Source organism: Erigeron canadensis, chromosome 1 (genome assembly GCF_010389155.1).
Source record: "Erigeron canadensis isolate Cc75 chromosome 1, C_canadensis_v1, whole genome shotgun sequence".
NCBI lineage: Eukaryota > Viridiplantae > Streptophyta > Magnoliopsida > Asterales > Asteraceae > Erigeron > Erigeron canadensis.
The window spans coordinates 51,976,366-51,995,559 of NC_057761.1; the positions used below are offsets into that span (position 1 = coordinate 51,976,366).

At 32.4% G+C, this 19,194-nt stretch overlaps 3 protein-coding genes across 3 annotated transcripts; 2 read left to right on the top strand and 1 right to left on the bottom strand.

The window, feature by feature from the left end:
* The first annotated feature begins 280 nt into the window (after window positions 1–280).
* LOC122579756 (deSI-like protein At4g17486) lies at window positions 281–4,299 on the top strand. The gene is made up of 3 exons (XM_043751985.1): window positions 281–1,151; window positions 2,115–2,402; window positions 3,679–4,299. Exons 1-3 carry the CDS (start codon window positions 1,019–1,021, stop codon window positions 3,915–3,917), a joined length of 660 nt encoding a protein of 219 aa, XP_043607920.1. The 5' UTR covers window positions 281–1,018; the 3' UTR covers window positions 3,918–4,299.
* A 2,024-nt stretch (window positions 4,300–6,323) lies between these two features.
* LOC122585918 (deSI-like protein At4g17486) lies at window positions 6,324–7,941 on the top strand. Its single transcript, XM_043758035.1, has 3 exons — window positions 6,324–6,790; window positions 7,257–7,544; window positions 7,689–7,941. Exons 1-3 carry the CDS (start codon window positions 6,661–6,663, stop codon window positions 7,775–7,777), a joined length of 507 nt encoding a protein of 168 aa, XP_043613970.1. The 5' UTR covers window positions 6,324–6,660; the 3' UTR covers window positions 7,778–7,941.
* Window positions 7,942–17,707: 9,766 nt separating this feature from the next.
* LOC122594675 lies at window positions 17,708–18,832 on the bottom strand. The gene has a single exon (XM_043767103.1). It carries the CDS (start codon window positions 18,830–18,832, stop codon window positions 17,708–17,710), a length of 1,125 nt encoding a protein of 374 aa, XP_043623038.1.
* Window positions 18,833–19,194: the final 362 nt, after the last annotated feature.

The window sequence follows — 19,194 nt, forward strand, 5'->3', positions numbered from 1 at the left end:
TAAAACACATACAGCATGCAATATGCAAAAACAAAATACACGTAGCTAGTAACATTTTAAATAGGAACAAGTTCCTTTTACGGTTAATACCCAATGTCTACAAACATAAATTGACATTTGTCTTACTTAATGGCACATAATTGAGCTGTAAAGCAAACAAACAAAACAACAACCTAGAAAGGTATGGCATAACACACTTGAATACACATAAACTTAAAGTACTATATATATGCATACATAAAATACATTTCAAGATTATTCCCCCAATTTCTTAATCTTCTCAGATAAAATAAGAAAAGCAACCAAAGCAAAAGCAATCAAAGAAAAGCAACCAAAACCAAAGCATAGTTGTTGCCATACCAAAGGAAAAAAAAGGCATAGTAGTTTCTATTTGCTTTTAATAATAGAAAGCCGCCGATGCAACCGAAGCAGTCAAATTATATTCCCCCAATTTCTTCCCAGCATCGACCTTTGTACTTTCTTATTCAAATATATATATATATATATACCAATACTGTATAATTTATTAAAGTATTATATAAATTGAAATTCCATTTCTTTTAGAAAATTGAAAAGCAAAAGCAAACCTACAATTCGAATCCCAATCCTAACCTTCCTCCAATTTCCCTTAAAATACGAGCAAAAATTTGTTGGTTTTGTGAAAAAGTTTGAAACTTTCCACAAATTCAATTGAAATTAACAATCTTTTTATTTAAAATATTTATGGGGTTTGCATAAATTATCAATCTTTTTGTTCAAATATTTGTGGGTTTTGTGTCTATACAAGCATGGTATAGTGGGTTTGTTTTGTAATATAAAATAGTTAGAATTTTACACAAATCCTGCCGAAATTAACGATCTTTTTGTTGCTATATTTTGTGGGTATTGCTTAAATTATCAATCTTTTTGTTAAAAAGTTTGTGGGTTTTGGTTAAACAACAATCTTTTTGATGGGTTTGTTTAGGTTTTGAAAATTTTGAATATAAAGATTGTTTCTTTTCAATAGAATTATATAAAGATGTTGTGTAGGATGATTCCCAGAAAAAAGAAGACAGGGACTGTTCCTGTATATTTGAATGTATATGATCTCACTCCAATAAATGGTTATGCTTATTGGGTTGGCCTTGGTGTGTATCACTCTGGTGTTCAAGGTGTGTCTTCTTCTTCAATCTCCCTTTCATTTATTTACATTTTTATTCGATGAATTTTCGCGTACAAACTACTTAACTTCAATTTAACTATTAGTGATTAGTCCTGAGGGTTGTGGTTATGGTTAGCCACGTCGTCATTTTATTTAGTCCTTTCATTTATTTGTCTAAATTTGAAATAATAATTGCAAATTAGTATAGGTTTATGCTAAAGTTTTTGTTTTTCAACAATTACAACACCTTGAGGTTTCAATTCTTATCCATCCAGATATGCTATGATTAAACAGGGAATTTTAGTTTCTTCGTTTAGGACCAGAATTGAGTCATTGGTACTAGTTAGGGACCGGGTTTGAGCCACTTGCGGCAAGGTAATGTGGTCCAAAACCAAAGAGCCGTGGTGCACTAGAGGTGGGAATTTCTGTTTAAAATGAAATTGTGCTTTATTGGTTGTTTTGCTTTATAATTTTTGGTTTTTCCGATATGGTTTGTATGGGATTGCATAGTTTCTGGTGTTGGGGAACTGATTATCTATTAATCCCTTAAGTAATTAGAATTTGTTTAACATATGACATTTAATTAGTTGATTGTCATGGCTTCAAATAGCACAAGCAGTAAAGTACATTTGAACATTGTCTCGCGCAGCCAGTTATTGTAATTAGCTATCGATGCTCACTCATTGATACATAACAACTGCTAAATTTCAATGCCAGACACAGCGTTATGGCCTTATCCATCTGGCAGATCTTAATTAAATGTAAAACCTGACCCTACTAGTTTGTTGGTGAGGAAACATAAGATGTTAACAGATGTCATCTTCTTTTCTTGATCAATTGTAAAACAAGACTGCTATTGTTTAAATGATTGATTGATTTATTTAAAAAGAAATGTTAGATTGCATTTTGTAATCAATAACTTAGTAACTATTACATTACTATATACAAGATTGTGATTCTTGAATTTTGGCAGTACATGGTATAGAATATGCATTTGGTGCACATGAACATTCGACAACGGGGATATTTGAAGTAGAGCCAAGGAAATGCCCGGGATTCACATTTAGGAAATCAATATTAATAGGAAGAACGGATTTTGGCCCAAGAGAGGTTCGTGGATTTATTGAAAAATTGGCAACAGAGTACTCGGGAAACAGTTATAATCTCATCACAAGAAACTGTAATCACTTCTGCAACGACATGTGTCTAAGGTTGACCAAGAGGCCGATTCCCAGTTGGGTCAACAGACTTGCTCGACTTGGTAAGATCGCAAGTTTTAATCATTTTCATTATAAAGACTTGTTATATTCATTTTCTCATGGCATTCAGTGAATCTCTAATTAAAGTTCAGAATTCAAGTCTTTTCAGATATAGTAGTTAGTTTGTGGTTTTGAAAAGAAAGATTATCTTCTTAGATAGCACATATTAGATATATCGAATCTCAAGATTTATAAAATTTGGCAAGTTTTTTGGTTGAACTTGCGTTAGAAGTCATTTCCCCCTTTTTAGAAGCGCCGGTTTCATAAGCAAACTTCAACTTCAAGTTGCACTATTTAATGGATAGTACTTCTTGGAAGGTTTAGAATATAGACTGTTTGTTGATTGTTTGATGTAGCCTTTGGGATCATGTGCGTTAAAGTCTTTTTATGATAGAACCTCTAGTGCAACTTCCATGGGACAGTTATGGGTGCTTTTAGTGGATGATGCCACCTTCTTGGCAAACATGTGATTTAGGGAACTTTCTTGCGTAAGGTCTTACCTCTTGGCCTGGAAAATAAGGCAAAATAATATTGACTTTAGAGGTAAACTATTGGCAAGCATATGCGCAAAATTATTTCGTTTGGGGGGTTCATATTAAGGGGACTGCAGTGAATGAATTTTCCACTTAGATTCAGTATATTCATAGTCAATTTTGAAACTGAAATAGTTTTCCTACCTGTCATGCGGCCATGCGGGTCAACATTTCTCTGGTAAACATGTGATGCCTGCTAAAAATACTTACGTACTATTTGTCTGATGACATGATGTGATAATGGGCCATCATAAAAAGATAATAAAGTTCAACAAAGTAAAAATGATGAGCCCCATTGTTTTTTGTTCTTTTCTCCATTCAGTGAGTAGTGTTTTCGGGATTAACATCATTAGTTAATTTCTTGGTGGAACTTCACGTTCTTGTGTAGCAAACAGTTCTAGTTCAGTCCCGCTAGACGTGATCCAATCTTGTTTGGCAATTGCCTATGGGAACCCTTCGTTTCGATAAAATTTAGTTGCCCCGGACGAATTCCCACATGATCCCATGTTTATGATCATTAGAACCCATAAATCAAAATTAGTTTTTTTTATGTTAAAGTCACATCTGCATTTAAGATATAAACGCAAAATATGGATCTTGTTTTGCTCATTATTATGTTGCTCTATTATCAATGCCATTATCAGTAGTAACTAATAGGAAATGTTATTATAGTGATAAAAAAATAAAATAAAAAACTGTTTGTCTTACTTATGATTTATATAATCATGCTGAATTAATTTTGAAGGTTTTCTTTGCAATTGTGTTCTTCCTGCTGGTCTAAACGAAACAAAAGTGAGACAAATTAGAGTAGATGAAAGTTCCAATACCGAGAAGAAGCTAAGAAGCCATTCAAGCAGATATACATCAACATCTAAACCTCAAAACCCATTACCGTCTCGTACTTCAAGTTCATCAACGAGAAAAAACTTGTCTCCAAGAACAAATGTGAAGCCATTAACAGTCGGAAAATGTAACGAAAGTTAGTCAATATATGTTATAGCATCGACTACTGAAGTTTATCGCTTGTTTTATTCTTGACTGGATGAACAATAATGCATAGTTATCATCACAAATTTGTTGAAGTTGAAGATTTTGCTCTAAAGATTATTTAGCAACTTTTATTTTCTTACAAAAAGAAAAAAAGAAAACACAGGATTATATTGAAAATTATGTAAAGCTGGTGGAATGCATATGCAGCCCATAAGTAATGGGTGTGGATCTAGTCAGAGTTCTTATGGCAAATGAAGTTGCTGTCTAGCAGATTGTAAATGGGGATAGTCAGAAGACATGAATGGTGTGGATTGTTTAAGGTTTGTCGATTTTAATATATGATTAATGGGGTCCATTCCCATGATGTGATGGAGTATTTTTTATTGTGTTTCCACTGGCATTTACATTGTCTGAGAACTCTACATGTGATGGTGCATTTATTGTTATTCGCCATGCTCCAAGAAGAAAAGCCAGATCAAAGTTTTGATTATTGTTTATATGTATAATTCTTTTATTAAGTTTCATACCAATGATAATTACGTGTAAAAAGTTATATCATAATTTTATGAAAAGTTATAGGTAAAAAAGATTACCTTGGTTAGATTTTACATCAATAAATGAAAAACAGGCAACATATACTTTATCTAAAATAAGTTAATATAATTTTGACATCAATGGGCTAGGCATGGAAGGCGGCATGCACTATGCCTAACGGCAACACCGCCACTAAAGGTGTTGTCTAGGCATAATAATTATCCCTCAGGCATGGCAAATAAGGGGAAGTTGAGGCATGACATTGAATATGAAATATTAGAATTGCTCAAATATAATTATGAGGTATGGTTGTCACTGGTTAGGTATGATTAGCCATGCGAAAGATATGACTGCCATTACACCAATCCCATCATCCTAACTTGTCATTCCAAACTGATTAAAAAGATTTAATTATTTAATTTGTATCTAAAGAAAAGCTAGAATTATAGTATAATACATTTGACATAAAATATAAACAATAGATTTGAAAGTTACGTATTTAAATCTCTGAAAGATGAGTTGCTCCTGGTCGAAGTTTAATTGCATACACCTTGGATACTATTAAGTCAAATATCATTTGGTGTGTACTTAAAGTTAATTATACATTTCAATTTCGATTGGGCCAAGTATAAGCTATAAAGATTATTAATCTCAGATTAACATTTATAGAAAGAATCTAGTGGGTATTCTGTTTTTTCCCCCCTCCCAATAGTCCAATACCAAATTTCATCTGAAAAACTGAAAAAGGAAGATGTTTTGTTATTCGGGTTTTGGCATCATGAATTGAACCAAGTGTTAAAGAGAATATGGAAAGGCCAAGTCTTATTAGATGGGCCAAAATCTATACAAATGGACCAAATTGCCAAAAGCATACATAGAGTACACAATGTGGATTCGCATATCAATATATCATAGCAAGATACTGGGTATGCTTTATAAGGTAAAGCTTGGTGACCATGAGGTGTTCTTTTAGTGAATTTGGATTAGAATCATAGCAAGAGACTAATAATGATTATAGAAAAGGGTCTCAGTGAATTTGGGTTGGAAGTTTAATCAATTGAATTCTAATTCTACCGATATCGATACAATGGAGTATAACAAAATATCATAAAAGATATTGTTACTTGTGAAAGAACTTTTTTTTTCAATGTTCAAACTACAATTCTTTTTCTAGCACCAAGTTCTGAACTCTTTTGATAACTTATGGCAACTAGATCCAATGTGTAAAAAACAATTTTACTTAAATACTCAAACATGTTTAATCAAACCAAACAGCTTTGGGTCATTCTCAACATGTGTGACCCAAATAGAAGTAATATGTAAACAACAATATAAACCCATACACAATAATTGTATGTTTATAAACTTGTATAGAAAAATGTCACTTGTACACGTTATGCAAGATCGAAAATTGTTACGCACGATTTACCTTCATTGACCCAAATCCCTTTTGCGACTTTCATTGTTGTAACGACTGCTTTACATTATCTAATGCTTAGTCAGTATGGTGATCGTTTTAATTCAAAGCCAACCCGTTCCACCTTAATCCAAACTGCATAGTTTGTGCCAAGCAAGCAAAAGAAAATGGTAAATGACCATAAACCCTTTAGTCCCCTGAAAGAAATTTTGCTTCCAATCAAGAAACCCTGCAATCCTGACTGCCGGTGACTACCCAGAGGACTGGTGAGCATGAATCTCAGTATCAGGGTTAACCCTAGTCTTGTTTTTTTGTTTTTATGACGACTTGCCTAGATCTTTTATACCAAAATATGGAACTTGAGGGCCAAAACTGAATATTGTACAAAAGAACAATGACAACACATTTCCCTCCTCATGTTCCTCCGATTCTCTTGAAACCTCCCACTTTTCTCATTCGAAAAAAACAAACACATTATGATTTTAAAATGATGCTTGTCTCTAAAAAAGGTTTGTTTGGGACCTTTTCTCAATTATATTACATTCCCCACAAACCCCAACATCAAACCCAATCATACAATTCAAGAAACTTACAACAAAGGGGTTCTCTTGTGGGTTTGTTATGCATACTTAAAAGGGTAGGAGCTAATTCCCTGCAAACTTTATCCGAAGATCTATAGAATAAAACAGAAAAATAAAAATATAGATATAGTGGAGAATGGAATGAAAATTTTTGTGGTTTTGATTTCATGTAAGCTGAGAAGGGTTTGATTGTGAATCTTAAAATATGTTATGTGGAATGGTTAGAAAGAAGAAGAAAACAGGGACTCCTGTGTATATAAATGTGTATGATCTTATGCCCGTTAATCGTTATACGTATTGGTTTGGCCTTGGTTTTTATCATTCTGGTGTTCAAGGTTTGACATTTTGCCTTTCTCTTTTTTCATTTTTTTTTAAACATATTATTGTATAGGATTGATGTATTGTTAAATACTTAAATGCTGGTTTAATATTGCTAAAATCTTATGCCCGTTTTGTTGTTTAATATATTGCTAAAATCTCAATTCAAAGTTGGTTAAATTTCATGCTGACTTCTTTTGATTATTATCTTTAAATGTTTAATGTATTTAATTTTCAATTATACAATTTGTTGTTTGAATTCATGTTGATGTTTAAAAGAGCTAATTTGGCGGTTTAAAAGTCTCAAATATGGGCATTCATTAGCTCTTGGGATTAGTCTGCTCGCAACGAGTATGACACATTGACACCCATGATAAAAGGGACTCCATGAGTTAATCTAACACTTATCCGAGTCTGTTTACGCATCTACTATATATTCTCCCTTTGTTAGATTTGAAATGATCCACTTGCGCATTTGGACAGTTTATGGGGTTGAGTACGCATTTGGTGGTAGCGAGAGTTCAAAACCGGGGGTTGTTAAGTTGGAACCAAAACATTTCCAGGGCTTACATGTACGGAAATCTATACTAATAGGAAGAACAGAACTTGGTGAAAAGGAATGCCAAGAATTTATAAAAAAGGTAGCCAAGGAGTACCCTGGAAATAGTTACAACATTATTTACAGGAACTGCAATCACTTTGCAAATGACACGTGTAAACGGTTGACCAAAAAGTCAATCCCAAGATGGGTCAATCGACTAGCTCGACTCAGTAAGGATCACAAGTTTTTATCAACTGTCCAAATTTTTAGATTCTGCATCTTAAGATTCTTAGCAGAAGTTTACAACTTCTAACTGCTTGTTTTTATTCTTGGAATAATTTTTCGCAACTTTTCTTCTTTTGTTGGTTTTGAAGATTTTATGTATTCTTGTCTGCTGCCGGATGGTTGGAACGAAATACCACCTAGACCAGCAGTGGTTGCGGCTACACGTAATGGCAAGTAGAAATATGGAAGCTGAACTAAATATAGGTCTAACCCGACCCGGTCCTAACCTAATCTGCACAACGATTGATCTTTGTGTACAAGATGGAAATCATACAATGCTTGAAAAATGAAATGTGCTATAAATGTGTATATTCTTTTTTATATGTAAAGAAAATGAGGTTCAAGTCCATTTGGATCAATTGGGCAATTGGCTTGTAAGATATGAATGTTTGCACTTAATTAGTTTGTAGCACCATTCCTAAACTCAGTAATAACAAGCTACATTTAGGGGTGCTAGATAAACTATACAAGATCAAATCAATGACAGACCTATGTTGTCATTATAGAAGCTGTTAAAATATTCACGACAGCTAGAAAAGAAATGATTCATAAATTATTTTTTTCTTTTTTATAGGAATGAATGGAGGTAAAATGAAAAAGAAAAAAAATGTTTAGTTAATATAGGAATGGGAAGTGATATTTGTACCACTTATTTTGATAGATGTACCACAATTGCGCAGTGTAAACTTGTACAGTCAGCTATACATCTTGTACATTATGATACATCAATAAAAATTCGTTTTACCAATATCACTTCCCTAAGGCTGTTCGGAGTGAGGGGATGAATTGTCTGATGCCGCCCTTCATCGCCCTACCGACGCCCGCTACACCGCCCGAGGGGCGGCAAAGGTAAAAACAAATGCCTCCCTGCTAATATTCATCGCCTCCTTCCTCTATGATTTCCAAGAAAAAAGAGCCGTAGGATTGTATATATATATATGTCTAATGGTATTTATAAAAATAAAAAAAAACTTACCTAAACTCCATGAAAACCGGCGAGGTGGTGAGGTGTGGCGGTGGTGGGTGTCGTATGTGGTCAGGCGGTGGTTGTGGTATGTGGTCAGGCGGCGGTGGTGGTTGAGGTGTGGCGGAGAGAGATGGAGAGGAAGGAAGAAAATAGCAAAAGGGAGAAGAAGGATAGATAGATCTGTGGTTGTGGATGGTGTATATATTTTCTTTTTTTTATGTATATTTAATAATTTAAAACTAAAAAAAAAAATTTAAAAATTATTGAGGGGCAGCCCTAAAAGACGTCTCACTCCAAGAAAAAGGAGGGGCAACTCTTTGGGGAAGTTTCTGCCACATAACGAAAGTCGTCCCCCCACGTGAGAAGTCCCAAAGTTGCCTCACTCCTCATAGCCTAATGAATGCGCACAATTGTCACATCAACCCCATAAATAAAGACTACACTAAATTCTTTTTTTCACTATAACTAGGCCCCCAAAAAAATATAAATAAATACACAAAACCGTCACCACACCAAGACTAGTAGTGTTCTCGACGAGGAGAACCACATGGTAAACCACTTTGTGTCTCTCAAGGACGATGTTGGAAACCGACTTGGTAATCTTCTTCCATGTCTAAACCGCTTTGATGTTAAGGAGTAAAATGGTGTTGTTCGAGGCCTCTTGCTAGTATGTGTATTCAGTGAAACATACTCGTAATACTTTACCGTAAAGATAGAACGCACATTGTACTTGATACGCAAGGACACGGTGTATACCTGTCAAAGTCAATGTTCATACGAAACCCAAATTAAATGTGGGTGACAAAGGGGTAGCGCCGCTTGCCTCCTTACGGAGTCTCAGGCATATAGCCCCTTAAAATAATAATAATAATAATAATAATAATAATAATAATAATAATAATAATAATAATAATAATAATAATAATGATGATGATAATAAATCTTATTACTATTAAGAACTCAATAGGATCTTTTCCCTCAAGTCATACAAGAAGAAAATTCGCCGAGTTCTTGCGCATTCATTTCTACAACTCAATTCATCTGAGCGTGGGATTATAGGCAACAAAATATGCATACTTATTTGGAAATTAGCAGAACCGAGTACCTATGTCCAGTATGTATTTACTAGTGCACAATTATTTGTTTTTAATAATGGGATTGACAACTAGTATTCCTGGGTCACTATATGCATCCAATGAACTTTAATTTTTTTGGAATACGAAGATTTGTATTTATGATATGCATAAAACTAGCAACTATTAACTTGAATTAATGAGTATTAAATAAAATATTTTATTAAGAAAAATGAAGTTCATTAAATTTTAGGCTGTCCCGAACGAAGTGTCATTTCCCCTTGGCACGCACAAAAAGCGTCTACAATGTCTGGGGACGTCTAGGGAACGCCCAGCACATTGCCCCAGGGGGGTTCCACCTCAAAAATTCGTCCACTCCGTTTCATTTCGAACACCCACTTCACGCATGATTTTCTATGCCTACTAGTCGTTGAACGACTCTTTTCTTCTTTTTTATTTTTAATTATTCATTCCTATATATAATATAGGGTAACACTCCGGTAAGAACACTTTTAAAAAAAGAACGGTAGAAACACTTAAAAACATCATTTTAATGCATTAAAAGTCTATAAAACGAACATAGTGCATAATTAATTTTAATGCATTAAAAGTCTATAAAACGAACATAGTGCATAATTAATTATCATTATTTAAGTGTTTAATAACACATTGATCCGTCAAAATCGAAAAAATCACGTTTTTTGTTTTGTGCATCTATCTTGGATGCATATTAATCAAAATGATGCATCCAACAAAAAACGTGATTTTTTTCGATTTTGACGGATCAATGTGTTGTTAAATACTTAAATAATGATAATTAGTTATGCACTATGTCCGGTTTATGGATTTTTAATGCATCAAAATGTAGTTTTTAAGTGTTATTATTTGTTCTCATTTTAATTTGGTTTTCATTTATATATATATATATATATAATATAAGAGAAAAGTAAGTATGGGGCTGTTATGTACCCAACTTGGGTGAAAAACCCCTCACATACCAATATTTAAATATTTTGAATAAATGTTTGGCCCCCATTATTTTTATGGTTTAAAAAATGGTGTGTGAAGGGTTTTTCACCCAAATTAGGTGTCTAACAGCCTCATATTGTCTTCCCCTAATATATATATATATATATATATATATGGGATAAGTGTCTAGGACTGTAATAAACTATGCACGAATGTTTATGTTGTGTAATGAACTACTTGGATGTTTATTGTATGTAATGAACTTCCAAATCTAGGTTATTGGATGTATCTGACCAGTCAAAAACTTACAAGTGGCAGCTTACATGGTTGCCACATATACCCGGTTGCATCCAATAAATAAAATTTAAAAGTTCATTACATATAATAAACATCTAAGTAGTTCATTACATAACATAAACATTCCTGCATAGTTCATTACATTCCCAGGTACTTATCCCTATATATATATATATACTTATCAAATATTTCTCATTCACAAACACACGTACAAAACACATATACTATATGGAAAATTTCAGTTTTTCGTCATCTTTGTCATCATTAAGCGTTGATTATTACGGTTCCAACGATTATGGTGATGTCGTCGAGTATGTGGTTGCTATGACGGTTAATTTAGCAATGCGAGTCACGGTCGAGACGCCAGAAGGGGAACCGCGACCACAATTTAGGAGGCGGGTCACGTAAGTTTTTACGTTGTCGTGCAGAAGCGCAAGAACGATTGATGCGTGACTACTTTATAAACGAACCAACTTACAACCCGATACAAATTAGACATCGTTTTCATATGCACAAGAGTTTGTTTTTGAGGATTTGTGGTGATTTGAAGAGAGAGTATAGATATTATTATTAATAATAACTAAACAAAAAAATAATAATAATAAAGAACAGGGGGGTTATGAGAACCCCTCACTCCAAGGGGAACCTCCCGTGTCGGAGGAAACTCCACATGTCATTTTGATAGCAAAAAGAGGGATTCCAAGAACCCCTCATTAACTTACTCCATCTAGCCTTAGGTCACTGATTAGCGAATCTCATATATTATATATATATTAAGATAACAAGAGAAAGAAATCCAAATGAAGCTTTAATTGATTAACCTGTAATCAACGTTAGAACTTCAACTTGTTATCCATCTTTTTCTTTTTTTTCTTGAATTTGTTAATTATCTTTATTATCACCGTGTACAATAATATCAGAAAATTTTAAAATTTCTTTTTAAAAATAGTTATTTGGAATAAAAAAGAATAATACGATAAATATGAATTTTTAATATATAAAATAAAATCGTATCATTTTAGATGTATATATTTATCCAAAATTTATAAAGATATGTAATTCTTGCTGCCATGTCATTGACTCTGGAAGAGAGAAGAGAGTTATGCTCAATTTGTCAAGTACTCAAGTGTCATGAATGAATAATGATGAATTGATGATATAATGGGTACATAAAATGATAAAACAATCTGTGGGCTGGGGATCTTGTGGGCTGAGAGCAAGTAAATGTTTTGGCACAAGCGCATTGTGTATATAATCCTCTAACATCATTTTATTCATTACAATCATTTTGAAAAAGTAAAGTGATTTACCATCAATTTTTAACCGTACACCACCAAATATGTATTAAAATGTTGTACAATACAATAATATGAAACATATTTAGTCTTGTACAATTAAAAATTGATAGTGCACAGATCAACTACCCTTTGAAAAATCTGTATATTAAATAAAAAATAAAATTATAATTACATCATATCTTATCAATATCAACTCCAAAAAGGTATGAAAATTAATATATATTACTAAACTAAATAAATTATGACATTATTATAACATTAAACTACATTACTAAATTTATTATGTTTTTTTAAATTCCTACAATATTAGTTGATAAATAGCTTTACGTATATTCTTAAATTATATATTTTTCAGTCAACATGATAAAAATATACAATTAAATCATATTTTATGATTTCATGAATATATAATGATCGATTTTGTTTATTTTTTTCTTTTATTTTCATTGTTATGTATATATACATATATAGATGTAAGGTAACATTCCGGTAAAAACATTTTTAAAATAAGAATACTGAGAACAGTTAAAAACATTATTTTGATACACTAAAAGTTCATAAAACCAACATAATGCATAACTAATTATTATTATTTTAAGTGTTTAACAACACGTTGATCCGTCAAAATCGAAAGAATTACGTTTTTTGTTGGATGCATCATTTTGATGAATATGCATCCAAGATGGATGTACAAAACAAAAAACATGATTTTCATGATTTTGACAGACCAATGTGTTGTAAATAATAATAATTAGTTATACACTATGTTAGTTTTATGGACTTTTAATGCATCAAAATGTAATTTTTAAGTGTACTCAACGTGTTCTTATTTTAAAGTTGTTCTTATTTGATTGTCCTCTTGATATATATATATATACGATGGAACTCTAAATATGAATTGTGAATATAACCCGGATTTGATAAGCTAGTAAAAGGAATAATATTCCATGTTTTTGACTAAATAAATATACAAATGATAGTACAACCCTGAAGGAATGGTCAAACGAGGTAATGCTCAAATTCTCCAACCCTCTTGCACGACAGAAAAACGGCTTCCAAAAAGTTCTCATTATTTCTCGTGCCCTTTTTAATGTCTTAGGAATTGCTTTTAAAAGAATTGTCAATTATGGAGTGAAATCTTACAACACTTGCAGTAATTTGCATTTTAAACGTAAAAACCATTAAAAGAAAAGGGAAATGATAAAATTAGTCAAAATGCAATATTTGTATCATTTGCTTGATTGCTTATTTGTATATATATACATATATATATATATACTACTATATAAAAATTATACCCCTATGTTGAAAAGTTTACAATTTTGGGACATGCGAAATTATTATTTTACCCTTAATTAATTAACTTACACAATCATTGCATAATCTTTTAAAAGATATATTCACTATCCCTAAAAATCAAATATCTTTGTATCAATTACCTACACCACTTAACGTCACCACCGCATTGCGTGTGTACCATGCTCGTATATATATATATATATATACGGATAAATAGTTGAATGTTACAACTTGTAAGTATACAAAAATGTTTATTAAATCTTTAATCAAATCCTCTGTTATATTAAAAGGAAATATTGAGTAGCGCATGAAGCAAGAAACTAAGGTGTTCGATCCAAGATTTGGTCAATCTAATTAAGAATCTCATGATTATAACAGGCTAAAAGTATGATCTTGAACCAAACAATTAAGTTGCTGAATAAGTAAAGATTTAAATATTTTAATATAATATTTGAAACTCATCGAATAAGGCTAATATCTATCTATAATATAAATAAAAGAGTGGGTTGGAGTTATATTTGATACCCTTAATCCCCCTTCTTTAGCCTAATTCTTCATTCTTATTAATTATTTAATTTTTTTAATATTAATCTAAATTAATTTAGGGTGCTTGGTTATATGTATTTAGGGTGAGGAATGAATATGATAATAAAAAACTATGTTTGGTTAAAAAAAGATGAGTTAATCAATACTAAAAGTGGATAATGAGGCACTATAGAGTAATTTGGGGGTAATCACAATCCATTACCCATTTTTTTAACTTTTCACTACTAAGTACTAACCACCTCCTAATTTTTCTCTCTACTCACTTTTAACAAATTTAACTTCCTGTACGTTCTATTCTCATAACATAATTATTAATATTGTTAATCAGTTATGGGCATTATTATTTAATATTAAATTAATATATCTATTAATTAAAAAAAATATGTAACTCGTAGCAATCTTATATGATACTGATCACCTAAACTATTATTATTATTATTATTATTATTATTATTATTATTATTATTATTATTATTATTGTTCTTTTAAAAGTATATATCAAAATTTTATTATTTATGCATATATATATATATATTAATATTAATTTTCTTACTTATGTCTTATATATAAAATTCATTAATATTATATTATTTTATTATAATGTATGTATAATGTAAATATATACAACTTAGACGGTTATATATACACAATTATATAATATAAATATTTTAACTAATTGTATATCTATAAATATATGCAATTTAATATATAGGATTATTAACCAAGCAACTTCATTATAATTGAATTATTTGATTGCATTACTTAGCATTCTTATTATGTTTTCTATTTCTATTACCTTACTTGAACCAAACACCCCTTTACACTTTTTGATTTTACATCATTAATTTACACTTTAACCCCAATCTAAAACAATTAATTGATAGGCCTGTCTAATGGACGGGTAGTCTCAAAATATATTAATCAAAACTAAAAAATTAGAATTTAAATATATTAAATAGATATACCGAAATCAAGTTGGAAATTTGCTAGTTGAATAGCCACTTCATCGGTCAAAATACTCCTAAACTTTTCCGTCCATTCACCATTGACCGAGCAATGTATGATAGTGTCCTGCAAATAGCAAAAAAAAAACATGGAAAAAACTGGTAAGTTCTGTTAGTGTGTTTCTATGTATTTAATCCAATTTTTAAAAATAAATCCCAAACAAATTATCCATAAAAATCGAATAAACATTTTTGCATACACATCCAGAAAAATTATTCAGGATAAAAAATGAACCCTGCCAAGGACATTCCAAACATCGACCAAATGATATTATCGGCTAATGCAAGAAGGTCAGGGAAACCCTTCACGTAATATGTCAGGACATTCTAAAAACGCGTTGTGTTATGTAAGGCCAAATGGATGACCCTTCTTGGAAGTTTGCCCGAGCAACCAAAAACAAAGTTGCGAGCCTGCTGGCAAAACAGACAATATTGTGTTGTGGTAAGACGGGGTGTTACAAGTAATATCAGAGGAACTCAATATTGTTAGGAGTGTGTGGCGTAGTTGCATATCTCAACGAGGACGTTGAGTTGTGTTAAGGGGGTGTTAAAGCATATATCGCTGACATACAAGGGGGGCACCTGGATATAAGTAATATCGCCTTACATAACACAACACGTTTTGGGCGTATTGGCTGTGGATGAAAGGAAAACTCCATAGTGAAGCGTGCTTGTGCGGCAACAGTGCTAAAGAGTGGCCCTTTTCGGAAGTTTGCCCGATCAACAAAAAACAAAGTTATGAGCTTACGGGCAAAGCGGAGAATATTGTGTTGTGATAAGGCGAGATGTTACACAACTATGCCAAACACCATCATATCAAACACCCCTTTAAGTGAATAGTAATTCATATCCTTATCATGTTTACCATAAGGGGAATAATATTTCTACAATAATAATGTACAATTAAATTTGTACATATAGATGACTAATTAATGTTGTAACAGTATCACTCTCTTACCATTATGGTGATTGTGATATTTATCTTTATAACATTCAAAAGTATTATGTTACATAAATGATATACACCTCAATAATCATTAACGAAATGTGCATCTATCTTCTTTATAATCACTTCACCATAATAGCTAAAAACAGATTAAAAAATATAAAATGAGGGCCCTGTAAAAACAAGGACCTCACATGCCATGGAAACCGAAGAGAATCGAGTGGTGACTCATAAGAGGAAGACGGGGTTTGGCATGAAAAATATGGAATCCCAAGAAAACGAATACTATGTTCCCAATCATAACAACTCATGCCAGATTTCCAACACAACCTCTCATATTTTTTTTTTATTCTTATTACCCTGTATATCATATTATTGTTTATTATACAATATTATATAATGTTGTACTGAGTATTTTTTTTTCCTCTCTTTTATACTCGTATTTGTATGTGTGTGTGTACAGATGTTTTAATGATTTATATATACGTATATGAAGTGATCCTCATACCTGTAAAATGCTCCTTCCATATGGATTATTAATAAAGAAAATCATCAACTATCATTATATAAATCCTAAAAGTAGTTATCAAAATCATGGATTGTAAATTGGGATTGTATTTTCAATACGTTCGTTCTAAGTTCAAAGATTCTAAGTTCAAAGATATAGTATAATTTAATCATCTAAAAAGGTAATGATGATTTCGAACTTTTGGTATTTGTCACTCAAACCTTATTCAACAAAGTGTTGCTATTGGGTTAACAGCCCAGTGATAGGGGGTTTTGCCTGTAAATAAGTTTTTCCTCTTTGGGGACCCGGGTTCAAACCTTATAAGGTGTGATTTAATAGGGAGGTACTTTCTGAAAATGTTTGATTGCTGGATAGGTGTCTTATATTTAGCCTTAGCTTCAACCATGAATTCCATTTTGTCCATATTACCCTTAAGACTCTCAAGAAAATGCCGATGCGATGCGACACGACTACATATTGTCCAAGACCTTTGCCGAACTCTATATTGCGGGATACTTGATCGATCTTCTTTTTACATATATGACATATTTGTGGTAGCATAATTTCAACCTCTTTTAATTGATGTCGATCATAGGACACATACAGATAGGCATCAGGACTTGCAAGTGTCACAGTGACCATCGAATATTACAACATAATTAATTCGATTTGTACTTATTTATATTGATTTGAATGACTAGAAGAATTACACACCTACACTCAGTTGAATCAAAGATAGATATATTTTCTAGAATTCTAGATTAGGAATTTAGGATTTGACAACAAAACAAACCCAAAACCTATGCACCTTGTACGCCAATTCACCAAAGTTTCAGTGAAACTTCACCAATAATTGCCTTGCTTACATAACAAATTTCTAAAATAAAACATCATATATCCAATTACAAAAGTTGCAAAAAATTATAGTTATATTTATTACATTGATGAATGAATTCCGCATATTTCTTTGTTACAAGTATTAATTCCTGTTACTGATTACCAAAACAACAAATCTGTAATCAAAGAATCAAAAACTGTCCCAGAAAATTAGTCCGCAACAATTCTTTCTAAAAGTAATTAATGACTCGACTAAGAAAAGAAGATTTCCAAATAATAATTCTCTCGCTATACATGAACAAAATAAATATAACTTATAAAAAAAATGTAGATATTTCAAAACAATAATTTTTTTTTTTGTTAATCAACTCTTCCAAGCATAAACAAGTAATGAAAAACCATTAGGACCTTTAAGCTCATTCTCCTCAACACTTTCCCATTCCATAACCGATCCACAACCCGACGACGCCGAAGACAACGAGGAAGACGTGGACGAGCTTTTAGCCCGTTTCAACATGCCTTTCTTCATTTTCTTCATCTCAAACCCGAACCCAAAACCCGACCCGAGTCCAGACCCGGAAGCATTCAACCTCGCCAGATACTTATCATCTTCATGATAATCAAACCCGGACTTCTCAAACCGAAACATAAACAATGCATACCCGTCATCTGAATCTTCATTAGACAGCCAATTATGTACGTCCCATGATATCTGAATATTCACACCATCTGTTTCCACCCTCTCATTGCCTCTGAATTTCCATTGTAAATGTTTTACAACCAATATTTTTTTACCATCTACTGTAAAATATAATCTGGAATCATCCCCTGAAACACGTGTACAATCTATAGTAATTTCTCGAGTTTTACCTCGGAAAGTTGCTTTAGTTGAGTATTTTTTGTTGGATATTCCTGTAACATGTTCTCTTCTTAAAATAGTAATTTGGGAATTAATGTTTGGAGATAACTTGGTTTTTGAATAAGCTTGTTTCATTGAGTCACCAATAAGGAGTATCATTTGGGTTGACATAGTTGCAGCTATGTAAAACCCGGATATGGGTTCTGGGCCGGATCCAAATTTGGCCCGAGACAGATCGTAGTGTATTTGTATTAAGTCTTTTTTGTTATTGTTTGAGATTTGTATTTTTTTGGATCCTTGTTTGTTCCAAAAAATCAAGGGTTTTATTTGGAGATGGAAAGAAGGGACGGTGGTGGTGGTGGAAGAGGTGGTGGAAAGGGAATCGTCGTCGTCGTCTGCGGCGGCGGATGGAAGGAGATGGAGGTGAAGAGATCGGCCGAATAAAGTTTTAGACCATGTTAAGGCGAATATTCCGATATGGGTGTGGTAAAGGGTGGTGGTGACATTGGGTTTGGATGATGGTGGCGGTGGTGGTGGAGGTGGTGGTGATGATGGTGAGTGGTTGTTCCGGTTGGAAGTGGGTCGCCGGTGAAGGGTTGGGTGGTGGTGGTGGTGGTGGTCCGATGACATTTTTGTTGGACCAAAAAGTCGAAAAATAATATTAGGATTTTATTATTATTGGAAGAAAGAGTTGCTTAAAAGAATGGGGGTTTATATAAAGGAGTGTGTGGGGTTGAACGGTGTGTGGGGACGATGTATAGTTGTGTGAAGATTTGACAATTTGGACCAATTTTAAATTAATTATTCTTTTTGGAAAAGTAAAAGATTTTACATTGATTGATTTTCTATTTTTAAGATAAAAGATAGACAAAGTCACATTTGGTAAATGTGTTTTAAAATCAATCATCAAAACGTAGAAGTTGGGTTGTCACGTGTATAGCTTTTATTTCTATTTTTTATATTTGGTATACACCAATTACGGTTAAAACATT

Excerpts from the sequence above, each read along its gene's own strand:
- LOC122579756 (XM_043751985.1), top strand. The coding sequence starts at position 1,019 with ATGTTGTGTAGGATGATTCCCAGAAAAAAGAAGACAGGGACTGTTCCT. Across the intron at positions 1,152-2,114 it reads GTATCACTCTGGTGTTCAAG|TACATGGTATAGAATATGCA; the intron begins GTGTGTCTTCTT and ends GAATTTTGGCAG. Across the intron at positions 2,403-3,678 it reads CAACAGACTTGCTCGACTTG|GTTTTCTTTGCAATTGTGTT; the intron begins GTAAGATCGCAA and ends TTAATTTTGAAG.
- LOC122585918 (XM_043758035.1), top strand. The coding sequence starts at position 6,661 with ATGTTATGTGGAATGGTTAGAAAGAAGAAGAAAACAGGGACTCCTGTG. Across the intron at positions 6,791-7,256 it reads TTATCATTCTGGTGTTCAAG|TTTATGGGGTTGAGTACGCA; the intron begins GTTTGACATTTT and ends GCATTTGGACAG. Across the intron at positions 7,545-7,688 it reads CAATCGACTAGCTCGACTCA|ATTTTATGTATTCTTGTCTG; the intron begins GTAAGGATCACA and ends TTGGTTTTGAAG.
- LOC122594675 (XM_043767103.1), bottom strand. The coding sequence starts at position 18,832 with ATGTCATCGGACCACCACCACCACCACCACCCAACCCTTCACCGGCGA.